Raw genomic sequence first — 17,015 nt, forward strand, 5'->3', positions numbered from 1 at the left:
CCTTCATGCTGGTCTGACAGGGCTTTTGGAAGATAGGCATGTGCGCACGTGTGTGTGTGTGTGTGTGTGTGTGTGTGTGTGTGTGTGTGTGTCTGTCTGTCTGTCTGTCTGTCTGTCTGTCTGTCTGTCTGTCTCTCCTGGGACTTAAACTATTAAACTAGGGCTTAAACTCAGGGCCTGGGCACTGGCTCTAAACTTTTTTGCTCAAGGATAGTGTTCTACCATTTGAGCCACGCCTCCACTTCTGGCTTTTTTGATGGATAATTGGAAATAATAGTCTCATGTTACTGTCCAGGTTGGCCTTGAACCATGATCCTCAGATCTCAGCTCCTGAGTAGCAAGAATTGTAGGCGTGAGCCACCAGAATGTCGCTTGATTTTTTTAATGTGATTTTATGATACAACCTTGCATATGAAAAGCAACAGAAAAATTAGCCTTTATACCATTCTAAATTTTCACCTAAAAAGATTAATTCTACACAGGAAATACTTAAAAGTATATTTCTAACTTAATGGGTATCTTTCCAAAAGAAGATAATTTTTTTTTGTGTTTCCTTGTCTCCATAAAAGCCAAAAAAAAAGTTTATGAGAATCATTGTATATTAAGAACTAGGCACATTTATTCCAGATAATTTATCTAATTACTGTTTTATGTAGAATAGCATAAAATGCTTTTCTTTTGGTTTCTAGTACAATTATTCGGTTTCATTTGTGTTAAACCTTTATTGAGTTTCCTTTTATGACTTTGGCCTTATACTGGGTGCTTTAATGCTACTTTTTTTCCTACTAAATATTAGGTCTGTAAATTCCTAAGAATATCCCTCAGGTTTACAATTTATTCTTTCTTCCTTCCTTTCTTGTTTATTCATTTCTTTATTTATCTTTTATTCTTTATTGTAAAATAACATATTGTAAAAATAACATATCAACAAAGAGTCTTTTTTCATTGCTGTATAATATTTTATTAGATGGACATGGTATGTTCAGTAGATTAGTGTTACATACACATTTCATCAGTCTCTTCCTGGATATTCAGCTTGTCTCTCTTCCTTTTGCCTTATTAAATAACACAGAATATGCTTACATACATAATTTATGTCTCCTGGATGATTTCATTAGGATAAATTCTTAGGAGTAGGCGATCTGGGTCAAAGAGGATAAATATTTTTATGGCTACTAATATGTATTGCCAAATCATTTTCCCTTTTAAGGTTTGTGTCAGTGTTTACTGCCACCAACAAGATCACGCCTAGATTTCGATACCCACTCCTCACTTCCTTATGTTGTTAGTCTTGCTTTCTTCTGAGTTAGCCAGGGCTGGTGAGCAGCTGCCTAAAATATTCTTCCTGAATGCTGTTCATTCCTCCTTCCTAGTTTTCTCCTGGTTGCCTGCTATTTTAGGTACATATTTTTAAATCTATGTCCTTACCACCTAACTTCACCCATCTTAATTGTTCACCCATCTTAATTGTTCCATGTCCATATTTAAGGCAGTCTCCGTGAAATTTCCTTACGTGGCCTTCATATCTTACCTTAGCTTCCCTCTAATGATTTCTTAAATTCAGAACTGCTTCCTTTTCTTCATCTCATTTAATTTCAAAAATGGCTACTCTACAAAGCTGTCAACACAGAACCACCTGTAATGATGCTATCTTTAGTACTTAATGTACTTAATTCCTGGTGGGTTGCCAGTACCCATTTGTCAGAGTGGCCAGTAAGGAAAAAATACAAAGTAAAAATAGAGATATTCAATGGAGTGGGTGTGTTTTGTTTTTAGGGTTTTTTCTGTTTTGTTTTTGTTTATGCTGTTAAAGGAAGATGGAAGAATCATAAGAATACTTGTTTTTCTTGTGTGTGTGTGTGTGTGTGAGAGAGAGAGAGAGAGAGAGAGAGAGAGACTGGGAATTGAACTCAAGACCCCATGCTTGCTAAGCAGGTATTCTACCACCTGAACCACAACCCTCTAGTCCCTGTACTTTCAGTTTGTTTTCCAGATAGCGTCTGGTGCTGACTTTGCCTGAGCAAATTCTTCTGTCTCCACTTCCCAAGTAGCTGGGATTCCAGATGTGTACCACCACACCTGTGAACGCCTGGTTCTCCTGACTGAAACTTGAGAGAATGAGGAATTATGTGCTCTGTGTTTCGGGTACCCCTTTCCCTCCTTATCCCTTTCTTAGAGATACCACTACGCTTCATGTGCAAGCCAACATATTCTGTTGTTCTCTGATTCAACCACAAAGTAAAAAATACATTCCCAATCATTTCAGGAGAGTCTCAACACTCTTCCCTTTCAATAATTTTTCCCCACTATATCATTGGCATCATCATCATCATCATCATGATAACCTGAGTATTTAGTATATGCCAGGCAGTGAGGTGGTGTTTTAAATGCCATAGCTGTTTGGATCCTCATAACCATCCTGTGAACTTATGTGTGCCGTCCCTCTCTGTTTTCATATGAGAAGCCCAGTCATAGTTACTTGCTTGAGAGCACAGCTAGTTAAGTGGTAGAGCCATGACTTAAACTCTCATTCATTCAGGGTGACTCTCTAAATATCAAGGTTTTATCTGATGACTTTTTTATGGCATAGTAAAAAGAAAGAAAGAAAATGTAAACTGATTAAGATTGGAAAGCCTTTTAAAATCTCAGTCCAGTCTATTTCTCCATTCTCATCCTCCTCTGAATCCTGTCCCTTAACATGTGTCCCATATAACAGTCTCACAGAGCTGATTGTTTCATGACAGTTTCACACACCTAAGCCTTTATTTTTGTGCTGTTTGTCTCCTGACATACTACTATTTATCCCTCCCAAGGTCCAGGTTCTGTATCTATGCTATGTAACCCAAGTTTTCCTTGACAGTTACTGGCTTGAGTCTCTGTACTCCTTTGTATGTATTTCTGTTATAGTGATCATTTATTTATATGCCTGTCTCTTTAATAAAAATATTGTGATATGGGAAAGCAACATTTTTACAAGGAAGATTATGTCATGTATTTTGTTGAAAAAGAAAAGCAGTCAAAATCTATGTATTTAAAATGACGCTGTTTCCTTTTTCCCCTCAGCATAGGGCTACTTTCAAATTTGAACCAACAGATGAAGATAAAAGAAAGGTAAGTTTTAATGTTACTTTGTCTGTCTGTCTTTTTCCCCGGCCCCCTCCTCTCCTACACACAACAACCCTCTGTTATTTCATTCTTGACTTTTTAAGCAGTTGGCCTTTTTCCATCTGATGATTGTTGAGTTGTTTTTTGTTTCCCTTCAGTTTGTTTTTTAGAAACCCCAGAAAGAAAGAGAAGGGCCAGGTTTAACATGGGTTATACATAGCTCCCTCCTGCTCCATCCCCACGGCACTATTAGAATCTCACACATCAAAGGAAAAGGTTGCCTTTATATGGTAGCCATATTCCATGTTGTCCAAATACCTTCCTGATGTAAAGGGTGACCCAGCAGGTTACATTTTGGGGAAGCAGCTGTTATACTGTTTTCTCTCAACTACATAGTCTTCTCAGACTGCAGTTATTTATGCTGTTAGCAGTCATTTCATCACTGGCGTAAGCAGAGAGGGAAAAGGAGTTCAACGATTTCACCCATAGAGGAGTTACCATAAGAGAGTGTGTATCTGAAATGTGAACATGTGATATATGCTTGCCTATTGAGGTTGCCTGTGGTTGCTTTTAATTGGTTATTTAAAGCATGATGCTACTAAGGATAAACTTACTAGTTTTCCCATTGCAGGGCTCCCTACATCTATCCCAGCCTCATAAGTGCCAAAGTCAGGTCAGAAAGTATATCTGAATCAGCATGAAACTGTCATTGTTGCTGGAAACAAAAAATCTTATAAACAGTACTTTACTGATAGTGGATTAATAACACTTTGAAATCATCCTTTCATTGACTTCTATCCCTATATCCAATATGTATACCTGTCTTATTTTGCCTCCTAAAATTTCTTCAATCTATTCTTCCTTAACTTTTCTTTCAATTCAAGCCTTCGTCTAGATTACTACATCAGTTTTCTAACTGGTCTTTTATTTTCCAGTTACATGCCCTTCTGGTTGATCATCCATAAGTTGTAACAGCAATCTGACCGTCTCATTCTTAGCCCTAAAACCCTTCAGTGACTTTCTTTGCCTACAGAGTGAAATTTATGCTTCTTAATGTGACACACTAGGTACTCACTCTGATCTGATCTCTGTGTACTTTTGCAGCCTATTTCTTTCGCATAAAATGTTTATAGTTACACATCCATATATGTCCTTGTTCTTCCTATTTTTGCATCTTTTATGCCTATTTTTTTTCTTTTTGCAATCTTGTATTTTTTTTTCCTTTTTACATGGTAGTTCCTCCCCAGGAGTTAATTCTTCCTGCCCAGCAAACCTCCTTTGCAGTCCAGTTAGGGTAAAGTTATCCTCTTCAATGTTTCCATACTATTTCATGTAAATCTAACACGAATACCTTATTTCATATTACATATCTATGTCTCTGAACCTAAGTCCCTGAGGACTCCTGATAGCAAGGTACTATTATTTATATCCTCAATATCTGGAAAGCCTAATACACAACTATTCAAAAATATTTACTGAGTGAGTGACCCATGGAGTATAAACTTCAGAGATTTCAGGAGACTCTCTTTTTGATTTAAACAATGTAAATAAGATGACTCGAGATTGTCAACCTGGAATGTGCTCTTTGGGTTTTTCCCAAGACAGGCCTGCTCAGGACCAATCTATTATCTATGGACTTAGAATTTGGGAATAGGTCCAGTGTATATATTTTTATAGGTGGTCTTAAAAACTATGTACATTAAGTAGAAATGCAGAATGGCACAACCCCTGAAGTGGAGAAAATGACAGGATCCACCAAAATTACAGATGCTATTGGCCAAACTGTCATTTAGAAATCTATTCTGTGTGTAGATTGAACCGAAGTAAATAAGTTATTTATTAAAACATTGTAGATAAATAGCAAAAAATTCAAAGCAATTTTGTTGTATCTGAAGAGTATCTGAAGAAAACTGCCCATTTATATAAGGGAACATGATGATATACTAAAAAGTGGGACAAATACTATTACATGCTAGTAGGAGAAAGGATGGGAGGGGAAAGCAAAGAAATAAAAAGAATACATTATTCAACAAACTCACAGTAGCTATTTAAACAGAAGGCAACTGCTATTTCTTTAGTTGGGAGAACTCATCCTTCATGGTATCACCCAGTATTGGTGATACCTACCAGGAGGCTGAGAACTGAGGATCATGGTTTGAAGCCAGCCCAGGCAGGAAAATCCATGAGACTGACCCCTGATTAAATACCAAAAAGCCAGAAGTGGACCTGTGACTCAAATGGTAGAAGTACTAGCCTTGAGCAAAAAAGCACCCTGGCCCTGAGTTCAAAGCCCAGGATCAGCAGCAAAGAAAGAAAAGAATAGAAAAGAAAGAAAGAAAGATTTATAATATCTTCTATAGTTCTTTTACTTGTCAAAATAAGTACATTAAGACAGAGATCTTCATACCCCATCTAAATTTTAGTTGAGAAGAAGAAATTTCTCATAGCTATTAGTAAAAGCATATTTATTTTGTGAAACAGAAAATCCTTACATTTTCTAAGTCTTTTCATCCCCTCAGCATCTACATGATGTCTGTTTCAGGACAACCTTCCCCCAGGACACTAAAACTCACAGACATCCTTGTTCTTTATATAAAGTGATACACGATTTACATAGGAAATTGTGACCCACAACCTTGTTTGGTCCTTTTTTGTACCTTGAGACATCATTTAGGAAACAAGACTTGAACTGGAATATAGCAAAAGAAATTAGCAACTAGGAGTGCTTAAACTTCTATCAAGCAAAACAAAACAGGTAACTTGCATATATCTCCTCATAGATTTAAATCCATTTCTAGATTACTTATAATACCCAAAACTATGTCAGTGCTTTGTAGATAGTTGCTATACCATATTGTTTAAGAAACATTTTTTTAAAAGGAGGTACATATTCTGTACACATAATTTTTTTCTAACATTTTTGATCCAGAGATCAGGTTGGGTGAGTGGGTAGATTGTCCTTTGCTACTTTTAGTTCTCTGGAGAGAGTAACTTCTGCATTAGTGTTTATTTCACCAAGTAGTGTATAGATTTCTGCTTCCTGCAAGATCTGTTATAAACAAGCTTAATTAGGGACCAAACTAGGTAGTCTTCATTAATGGAAAAGTGTTGGCAAACAAATCCATTTGAATCTCTAAGGGTTAAAACCATTAGGGATTGTGGGAATACTAGGCCTTAAACTCTGGGTCGGGTCACTGTTTCTTAGCTTTTTCACTCAAGGCTGGTACTCTTATCACTTGAAACACACCTCCACTTCTGGGTTTTTGGTTTTTAGTTGCTAGTTGGAATTGAGTCTCACTGACTTTCTTGTCTGGGCTGGTTTGAATTGGGATCCTCAAATCTCAACTTCCTTTGTAGCTAGAATTACAGATCTGAGCCTCTAATCTCTAGCCTCAGGCTCTTTTTCAATGGACAGTTCAAAAGGATCTAACAGCTACCCTAACAGTGTTTTAAGTGCTCTTTGTAGAGACACACTGAACAGTAGTTACTTCTCTACATTAAGCCCAAGCTTAAAATAAAAGGAATTAAAATTACTACACAATTAATTTTGTTGTCCTAGTTCTCTTTTTCTTTTTCGTAAATGTGTTTTTGGAAGCCTTTCTGTCAGCAACCACTTGGTAACAGCAGAATCCCTTTCAATAAAGTATAGTGCTATCTCTCTGAAAGCACATTAATACGTAAAAAGAAAACATTGTGACAACATGGATCTAATATAAGGGTACTGTATACTTTAAAATACTTGATTATTAAAACTTGCTTAATAAAACTTGATCAGACCTATTTAGGATATGGTTATAAGTGAATGTTAATCCTAATTTCCTGAGATTTACATAATAGTTTGTACTTTTACAAAGATTCACTTCTTACTATTAGTGCTGTTAGTGAAAATATCACCACTTCTATTTCATGGATAAGAAACTGACTGACATGAATGATAGCTTGCTTATACCTGTACCAATAGTAAGTGATGGAGTCTCAAATTAAAAACAAAAAAAAGCCACAACAGATTATCTATTATATGCAGCTTTCTTACTATTCATTGCTCCATAGCTTTCTCTTATTTCTATTTAAGGAATGTTTCAGAAGACTTGAAATTATGATCCAGTACCTTGTTTCATCTCTTATTTCAGATCTAGTGACACCATTTAGGTTACTAACCTTAATTGAAGATAGTAGAGGAAACTAGCAATTTAGAGAGCTTAAATTTTTTTTTTTCCAAAATAAAGTCAGGCTAATTGTCAGTAGCTCACACCTGTAGTTCTAGCTATTTGGGAGGCTGAGAACAGGGACTGAGGATTGAGATCAACCTTGGTGGAAAAGTTCATGAAATAACCAACCAAAACAGGGCATACATATTTCTAGTGGCAGGGCACCAGTCTAGCAAGGGCAAGACCCTTAGTTCAAACCCCAGTACCAGAAGAGAGTTAAGTCAGATACAATTCTAATATTTGTGCGTCGAATGCAAATAGTCACAGGTGTATTTGAATCACAATATATTTGAATGTATGCACCTGTGCTTATTTAGGAATTTGTTTTACATCATCTACCTAAATTGGTAGGCTGCGATTACCTGCCAGCACATAAACAAATGTATCATGCAAATCTGTAGATGAGGAGGAGAAATGATGAATAATCTGAAAACTCACATCTTGAGATCATGAAAGCTCTCATATTGGCTTAAAAAAAACCAACCTCAAAACCAACAGAGATAATAATTGCAATAAAAGTTGTAAAAGAAATATCGTGAGTGAAAAAATGTAGCACTCTCATTTACAAGATAAAAATACAGCCTTATCAGTTGTTGGAAAACTTTGTCTAAGGTAAATCTTTGTGTATAAGATATTTTTCTTAAAAGAGTAAAGTTTAAAATAACCAAGTTTCAAGTGTTACTTTCAGAGTCATGAAGGTAAACCATACTTCTGTTAAGGTATTAGGTAATTGCCAAGGTGAGATTGTGAGCCCTTTGCTTATCTTTGTATTTTAAGCTTCCTCCATTACACGTAGAAGATAATAAGCACCTATAAAATACCTGTTAAATGAAAGTAGTGGAGGCTAGAGCCAGTCTATTCAGTGAAACATATATGTTCATAGGAACCCAGAAGTCCATTTTGCCATTTCAGCTACTTTTTACCACCTCCCACCAGACTTGGATATACTGTGTATTGTATATTAGAGCTTTCTGTTATCATGCATCTTTTCTCAGTGATTCCTGTAGGTGGTCATTCCTAAGTTGGCTGTTTGCCTATAGAGTTTGGTATGGTACTTTCTCAGTTAAAGATAGGATTGCCATTATGGACTATAGAAAATGAATGTGCTGATAAATTTATTAGATTTTTCTGAGGAAAAGGTGCCAAGATAGAACCATCAGTCCACAACTATGAATCCATACTTGGGAATAGCTTGAGGATGCTTATTCTGAAAACTATTCTTAATTTAGACACCTGAAATTCTCAAGCTCTAATGTTAATAAAACAAAATAAACATTTTATGAATTATAAATTTGACCCAAGATTTATTTGATATCTTCACCTGATAGACTGTCTGGATACATGCTCTCATCTATAGTTCTCCATAATTTGAAACCAGTAGATTTAAAGATAATTTTCAATATCATGATCTCTTTAATATATATATATATTCACACTACTAAAAGCGCTTTTTATTTTATTTTATTAAACTTTTTATTTTTTTAAATTCCTATTTAGCTTGAATCTGGCACATAACTTGACTTAGGGGAGGCTGAGTTACCTCATAAACCTGGATGAGTGCCTCGTAGTACTTCTAATAAAACAACTTAAATATCATTCTAACTCTACTTTCCATTTTGGATGTTTTACCAAGACAGTAAGGGACTAAGGATGTAACAGCTTTTCTGATTTAGTAAGCCATAGCTGTGGCAGTCTGTACAGGCTCTTTAGATTACTTTTGTAGGGTTTGTGTCTGAGGTGATAAGAATAGTGTCTTTGATTTTTACTTCAGAGACTCAGGTGCATTTTCTCATTTAAAATTTCTTCAATAGGTTTATCTCCTAGCTGTGACAGTGTATGTATATACTTTCTCCCCAATGACAGTGATGAAGATTATTTTAAAAAATAAACATTTTTATGTCTTTGAAAATAATCCCAAGGGTTTACAGTCCATTTTTAAGAACATTCTTGTTTAAGAAAATTTGAAACTCAATGAGAAAAGTGGAAGTTTGCCTGTGATAAAGCCGGCTCCTTTCTCTCTCCTTTGAGGAAGGCAAAAACTCTGCTACAAACTGTACAGCAAAGAGCACAGGGCTCCTTTATCTCCCAGCTCTCAACTGAAGGACATTCTTCCCAAAAGGGACAGATTGTCAGCATTTCTCATCCTGCTTCCAGCTCCCTTGTGTTGCTGAAATGAATTCTGGATGAGTAGAGCTGAGTAATGGGTTCTTTTTCTTTCCATTTGGCCCATCCTTATAAAATGGGGGCCATACTTTTAGCTACTCTGCTAAGGTTACTAAGTTGTCCTTACCTTAGCTAGTGGGCATGGCTTTACTCCAGGAAAGGCAAACCAAGGAAACCTGGGGCACTGCACCTTATCTCGACCAAGGTTTCTAAAGTGGGTATGTTACTCAAAAGATGCATGCTATTGTTCCTACCTCCAGCATCATAACCAGGGCTTAGAAATTTTACCCAGTGAGAGAAGCAAGGCTAATAAAAGGTCTGAATGTCTCCTCAAAGGAAATAACTTCTTATACACTAGAGCTAGAAATTTACACCTAAGGGTGGGGGTTGTGATGAAAAGCAGTTGGTGGTAGATAATAGGTTCATTGGAGGTATAGTTCATGTGAAGGTTATCTAGTTTGCTAGAGACAAAGAGGAAAGAGATAGCTGGGGAAGAACAAATTTCAAATTATGTAGTTAGGACAAATTTCAATTGCTGACCATAGCAGTTGCCTCCTCTAAAAAGCCCTAACAGTCTGGGCACTATAGCTCATACCTCTTAGCCCATCTACTTAGGAGGCAGAGATTGGAAGGATTGTGGTTTGAGGCTAGCCCTGGCAAAAAGTTAGTGAGACCTCACTCTATCGGTAAGCTGGGAGTAGTGGTTTACATTTAAATTCTAGCTTTGAGAGTGAGTGACATATAGGATCACAGTCTAACCTGCCAGGGCAAAACCACAAGACCTAATCAAAAATAAATGGCTGGGGCATGGCTCAAGTGGTACAGTGCCAGCCTAGAAAACATCAACTACAAAGGTCAAACTTCATTACTGGGGGAAAAAAAACCCAAACAACTGAGCTCCAATGGACTGGATCAGCCTGTGGAGTAAGTTTTCCCCCAGGACCTTATTGAGGACAGTAAATCGGAAAGCTGGTAATTAACTGTGGTCAACTGTGTGTGTTCATGAAAAGAGAAAGTCAGAGGTAACTGCCAAAACCAGAACTACAGTGAGCATCTCCAAGGGTGTGCCCTCAAAGTGTACCATTAAGGGTTCAGTGGGCAGGAAAGAGGGACAAAATAACTCCACCAGCCACTAAATAAGTCCTGAGACAATGGGTTGTGAGGGCTGCTACAATATATTATATAAAATGCCCACTCTCTCCCTCCAAAGTATGAGGCATGCGGAGACAGAAAGTAACAACCCCTACACAGGAAAAAAAGCACACAAGAGAAATTGCCTGAGATTTGACAGGTGCCAGATTTAACAAAGACTTCAAAGTAGTCATGTAAATATTCAGGCAACCAAAGGCAACTATATTTTAAAAAGTAATCAATACTATAAAAAAAAGTCTGTATCAGTTCAGAAATGCAAGCTTGTTTTTTAGTCCATAAGGGCACTCTGGAAAGATGAGTAAAGTATAGCAACTAGAATAAAAGTTCATTCAATAGTGTAAACAGGCAAGAGGAAGGATAATCACACCTGAAGCAAACTCAATAAACAGATGAAGAACAGAAAAAAAGAATTTAAAAAACTGAAGAATTTCCTAGAAAAATATGGGACAGCATGTATACCTAACATATACATAATGAGAGTTCCAGAAGAGAGAAAAAATAAAATGTTTGAGAAATAATGGCTGAAAACTCTTTAAAATTTATTGGAAATCTGCACATTCAGGGAGTTCACTGAACTCAAAAAGAAATTTAAGAATAGTGACATCATAGAAAAATGCTAAAGACAAAGACAAAGAGAAAATGTTGAAAGCAGTAAGGGGAAAATGACTCATTACTTAAAAAAGAACCTCAAGAAGATTCACAGCTGAGTTCTCATCAGAAATGTAGGCAAGATGTAGGGGGATAACATGCTCAAAGAGAAAAACCTTAACCAAGAGTCTTATATCGTGTGTGTGTGTGTGTGTGTGTGTGTGTGTGTGTGTGTGTGTGTGTGTGTGTATTGAACTTGGCCTTGTGCTTGCTAGGCAAGCATTGTACCTCTGAGCCACACTTACAGCCATTTTTTTCTGCATTGGTTATTTTTGAAATCAGGTCTTGCTCTCCCCTGTGCCTGCAATCAGTCTATTTTACACTTCCCATTGGAGCTGGCATGACAGATGTGTATCACCATGCCCTAACCTTGAGATGAAATCTTGTATATTTTTTCTACCCTGACTGGCCTCAAGCCATAATCCTCCTAATCTCAGTCTCTAGCGTAGCTGGGATGACAGGCATGTACCACATGCCCAGCTATTGGTTGAGAAGAGGTATTCCTGGAATGGCCTCGAACCAAAATCCTCCCATTCTTAGCCTCTCTAGTAGTTCGGATTACAGATATGAGTCACTTGCTTGTGGCTTAAGCAATTAAAGGCATGTCCAGATTTAAACACAACTAAATTTGTTGACAACTGGCTCACTTTACCAGAAGTGCTAAAATAAGTCCTTCAGATTGAAAGCAGATAACCTCCACAATAACAGCAAAAAATAGAGAACGTAGTTAAAGTAATTAGCTAATTGTAAAAGTCGATATAACTACATGTCTTTTCCCTTCTCCTGATATTTTAAACATTTGAATAAAACATGTATATAATGTGTTGTTAAACCAATAACATAAAGGAATATAACATTTGCCAAAATATAAAACAAAAATGAATGTGAGCAAACTGTTGAATTAAGGAAGTGACACCAGATGGTAACTAGAATCAGCAAGAATGAATCAGGAGAATCAGAAATGATAAGTAAAAAGACTAATATAACAAAAGTTCTAACTGTATGCCTACTTTGCTCTCAGCTTCTTTGAAAGACAAATGTATGTGAAACAATGATTATAATATATTGGTTTGCACATTTATAGATATACACAAATAATAATATTTGAAAGGGAACAGGAGTAACATTTTGCACCTCATTGTCTTACAATGATACTCCCAAGTAGTGTTGAAAACTACAAAATGTTGTAGTGCACATATATATATACTGTATATGTGGTAATCAGCATGGGGTCATTTAGTAATGATTTGACCAGATGAGTGGAGGTTCTTTGTTTCTCAAGTCTTGTTTACTTTGTCGTATCTCCTTACATTTTGGATTTAACATCTACTTATCAGGGAGACCATGTGCCATTTGTCTCTTTGCTCTTGGCTTACCTCACTCAACATGATTTCTTCTGTTCGATCCATTTCCCTGTGAATAGCCTTATTTTATGCTTTCTAATGGCTGCATAATATTCCATTGCATATAGATACCACAATTTTGGGATCCATTCATCTGTAGTGGGGCATCTGGGTTGTTTCCATATCCTAGCTATTGTGAACAGTGCTGCAATAAACATGGAGGTGCACGTGTCCTTGTATCCTGGTTCCTGTTGCTCAGGGTAGATGCCTAGGAGTGGTATGACTGGGTCATAGGGGAGGTCTATATTGAGCTTTCTGAGGACCCTCCAGACTGCTTTCCATAGTGGTTGTATAAATGTACATTCCCATCAGCAGTGTAATAGGGTTCCTCTTTCTCCATATCCCCTCCAGCATTTATCATTCCCATCCCCAATCTCAACCCACAGTTGGTTGTGATGCACTACATGAATCATTGTTGCTAGTGTAAGGCTGAGATCAGAATGACAACAGTTTCAAGCCAGCCCAGGTAGAAGTGGAAGAAACTGTGAGTAATACTATAAGCCCATTATTCTAGCTATGATGACAAACCTAAAATAGGTAGATTGTGGTCCAGGTGCCTGTCTGGGCAGGAAGCAAGGCCCTATCTCAAAAATTGTTGGCAACAAAAAAAGACTATAGGTGGGTTCAACAAGTGGAGAAAGACAAGCCTAGTACTGTCCCCCCCCCCAAAAAAAAAAGGAAGAGAAAAACATCCCATGCTCACAGACTGAAAGATTTACTCTTGCTGAAATGTCAATATTCTCCATGTTAATCTAGAAATTCAATGCAAACCTTTTTAAAATCCAGGTGCCTGAAGCTTTATAGAAACTGACAAGGAAGTTCTAAAATATAAGTAAAATTGCAACAGGTACAAAATAGCTGGAACAATCTTGGACGAAAAAAAGTAAATATGTTAGACTTAGAGGACTCAATAATTTCATCTGGGAGTGGTAGTACACCCCTGTAATCTCAGCCAATAGAGAGCCAGAGACATGATGAGGATTATAAATTCAAAGCATACTTGGACAAAAAGAAACTTGTTTCAAAAACAAAAGGGTTGAGGACGTAGCTCATAGTAGAGAGCACTTGCCTTGCATACACAAAGCTCAATGCCAGGAATAAAGCAAAGCAAAGACAATTTCAAATTTCCAAACATAATCCTGAGCTGTAGTACCTAAGGCAGTTGGAAGTGGCATAAAGATGAATGTACCACATAACTATTAAGAAAGTGATGTAGTTGAGTGACATTAACTCACACCTCTGATCCTATGTACTCAGAAGGATGATTACAAAAGGGTGATTACAGTTTGAAGCCAGCTCTGGCGGAAGAGTCCAAGAGACTTTATCTCCAGTTTTAAAAAAAAAAGCCAGATTAAAGCTGGGTGCTGGTGGCTCACACCTGTAATCCTAGCTACTGTGGAGGCTGAGATCTGAGTATCACATTTCAAAGTCAGCTGGGGCAGGAAAGTCCGTGAGACTCTTACCTCCAGAAAACCGGAAGTGATGCTGTGGCTCAAGTGGTAGAGTGCTCGCCTAAGCTAAAGAGCTGAGGGACAGTACCCACGCCCAGAGTTCAAGCCCCACAACCACCACCACCAACAACAAAAGCAAGACTGGAGATGTGGCTCAAATAGAGTCTAGAGCCTCATCTGTGAACAAGCCAAGCAATACTGTGAGACCTTAAGTTCAAATCCCTGTGCCACCGCCACGCCCCCCCCAACTTGGAAAAATTAAAACACTTGGAGGCCAAGGAGTGAAAGCAGCTACAAGTACGAAGTTTGAATCCCAGTCTCAGACCCCTACCCACCCAAAAAGAGAAAAGAAAAATTACAATACTCATGCACTGCTGGTTAGAAGGTAAAATGGTGCAGACACTTTGGAAAATAATCAAGGAGTTACTCAAAAGATAAACAGTTATCACATAATCTAGCAATTGTATATCTAGGTATATAGAGTTGCTATAATGTAGTTGTTATAAAAATGGCAGCATATGTCCATTCAAAAATTTGTGTAGAAGCTAATCCTTGTTCCACAGAAGCCTGACATCAGGAGGATCACCATTTACAGCCAAGCTATAAAAAGTTTACAAAACCCCACCTCAACAGAAAAAGCTGGATGTGGTGGTACATAATTCTTGGATAAGGATAGGAAGCATAAATAGGAGGATTGCAGTCTAGGCCAGCCTGGGAAAAAATTGAGACCATCTCTCAAAAAATTACTATAGCAAAATCTAGGGGTATGGCTCAAATAGTTCAAAAGGTAGATCACCTGTCTAGCAAGCATGAGGCCCTTGGTTCAAACCTCAAAAACCACAAACAACAACAAAAACCTTGACAAAGATGTTTACCACAGCATTACTCATAGTAAGGCGGAAACAGTCCAAATGTCCATTAGCTGATAAATGGGTGAACACATCTTGTTACATCCATACAATGGGACATCTTTTGACAATAGAAATAAAGTAACTGATTCATACTGTGGATAGATGGATCTTGAAAGCATCCACTATACTAAATAAAAGAAACTAGACATGGAAGGCTGCATGTGTGATTCCATTAATGTAGAATGTCCAGGAGAGCAGATCTGTGGTGGCATGAAGTACATTACTGGCTGCCAGAGACTGTGGCTAAGAAAAGGAGAATCTGGCTTTACTGCTAATGGGTGTTGGGTTTCTTTTGGGAGAGGAGAATGGTCTAATATTAGTGATGATGGGTTGTTTCACAAGTGAGAGTATGCATACAAAAACAAGGGGATTGTATGATAGGATAAGCTTTGTTATGTGACTTGTGTCTTGAGTTGTTTTAAAAATAAGTACTAACACACTATATGTCCATCAGTATCAAACTGTGTATATGAATGATTGCATTATCATAACAAAGCTGTAAAGTTTGTACTATAATTTTGCTTATTTCAGATGTAAGGAAACAAAGGTACACAATTACTTGTCAAAACCAGTGGTGTGGAAGCCATGGTTCAAACCTAGGGAGTCTGTACTGTACTGCCACTCAGTAATAATTGGATTGACTCATTGTGTAGCTTGTGAATCAATTCTATTTATTTTAGGCATCCAGAATTTTAGATTTGGTGCAGAGCTTGTGCTTGGCAAAGTGTAAGCTTTTCTGTTGAACTGATTATCATCATTGACAGGAAACAGAGAGGCAGGCACTTCAGAATAAGTTACTGCATAGGATAACTAGTGAAGATGTCTGTCAGCCGGGTGTGGTAGCACATGCCTGTACTTCCAAGTACTCAGGAGGCAGAGGCAAGTGCATCATGAGCTTGAGGTCATCCTAGACAAAGTTAATGAGAACGTATCTGTAAAACAAAACAATAAAGGGTAGGGATGTAGCTCAAGAGTTAAGAGTTATTACCTAACAAGAAAGCCAGCACAAGGCCCAGGGGTCAATCATTAGTACCTGTACCACATACACAAAAATGATGTCTAAGCAAGCTCTTACCATATGCAGTGCAGAATGTGACCTTTAGAAGTAGTGCAGCTTTTTTTTTTAGATGCTTCATATTCTTTTTCCAGAAATAATGATGTTTCTTTTTTATCAGTAGCACTATTTTTGCTTAGAAATGTTGATCATATGGCAAGGAAAGTAGGGAATTTGATGAAAAACAGAAATCAGACATTTCCAGTGTTTCCAGTTTACCCAGATGTAGATGAAAAAGTTGGGATGAAAACACTAAGATATAGACTTACCTAAGGTCACAGTGTGTGGAAAAGCTAAGGCTCAAAGTAGGTCTTCTATCTCTTCTCCTGACTACGATGATCATTACTGTAGGCCTGTTAACCCCAAGAAAATTAAGAATGAAATAAGGGACCCAGAGTATCTTAATGTATAGTGATTCCCTCAAGGTGTCCCACACTAAGGTCATAATAGTTACTGAATATTTGTAGTAACAAGAAGGTCACAGCAGACACTCTGCTTTGGATAGCTTAAGTTAGAACACTTTTCACATATATGAACTCTATGTCTGCTTTGGTTGATTCTCCTAGTTTACCATATTCCTCTCTGCCTCTGTTCATGTGATTTATCATTTGGCTTATCTTTAGATTGCCTTCCTGCTACTCAACCTCATTTTCCTCCCCATTCACTGTTCAACATATCAAGAAATATTCTCTGGCCAAGTTTCCTATTGTTTCTTCCTTCTAATGCACTGTTAAATTGCTTTATATTAAAAGATACTTTGGCACTACTTAGTCATTTTACATATGTTCAATTTGCCTAATATTATAAATTACTTGAGTCATGTTCTTTTATAGCTCACTAACCCAAAATAGGTGGCTTGTCATTTGGAATGTGTTTCCCTTAAATAACTTGGATGTACTGAATTTTAAATTAGGAACATT

General features: G+C 37.3%; 1 protein-coding gene across 2 annotated transcripts in view; it reads left to right on the plus strand.

Annotated features, from left to right (window-relative positions):
• Ric8b (RIC8 guanine nucleotide exchange factor B) overlaps positions 1 to 17,015 on the plus strand; it is a 104,391-nt gene that overhangs the window by 5,412 nt on the left and 81,964 nt on the right. For both annotated transcript variants that reach the window (XM_013023068.1, XM_013023060.1), the window contains exon 2: positions 3,064 to 3,111. In XM_013023068.1, coding sequence (XP_012878522.1) covers positions 3,064 to 3,111 — 48 coding nt within the window. The remainder of the gene's footprint in view (positions 1 to 3,063; positions 3,112 to 17,015) is intronic.

This window comes from Dipodomys ordii, unplaced genomic scaffold (genome assembly GCF_000151885.1).
Source record: "Dipodomys ordii isolate 6190 unplaced genomic scaffold, Dord_2.0 Scaffold3, whole genome shotgun sequence".
Taxonomy (NCBI): domain Eukaryota; kingdom Metazoa; phylum Chordata; class Mammalia; order Rodentia; family Heteromyidae; genus Dipodomys; species Dipodomys ordii.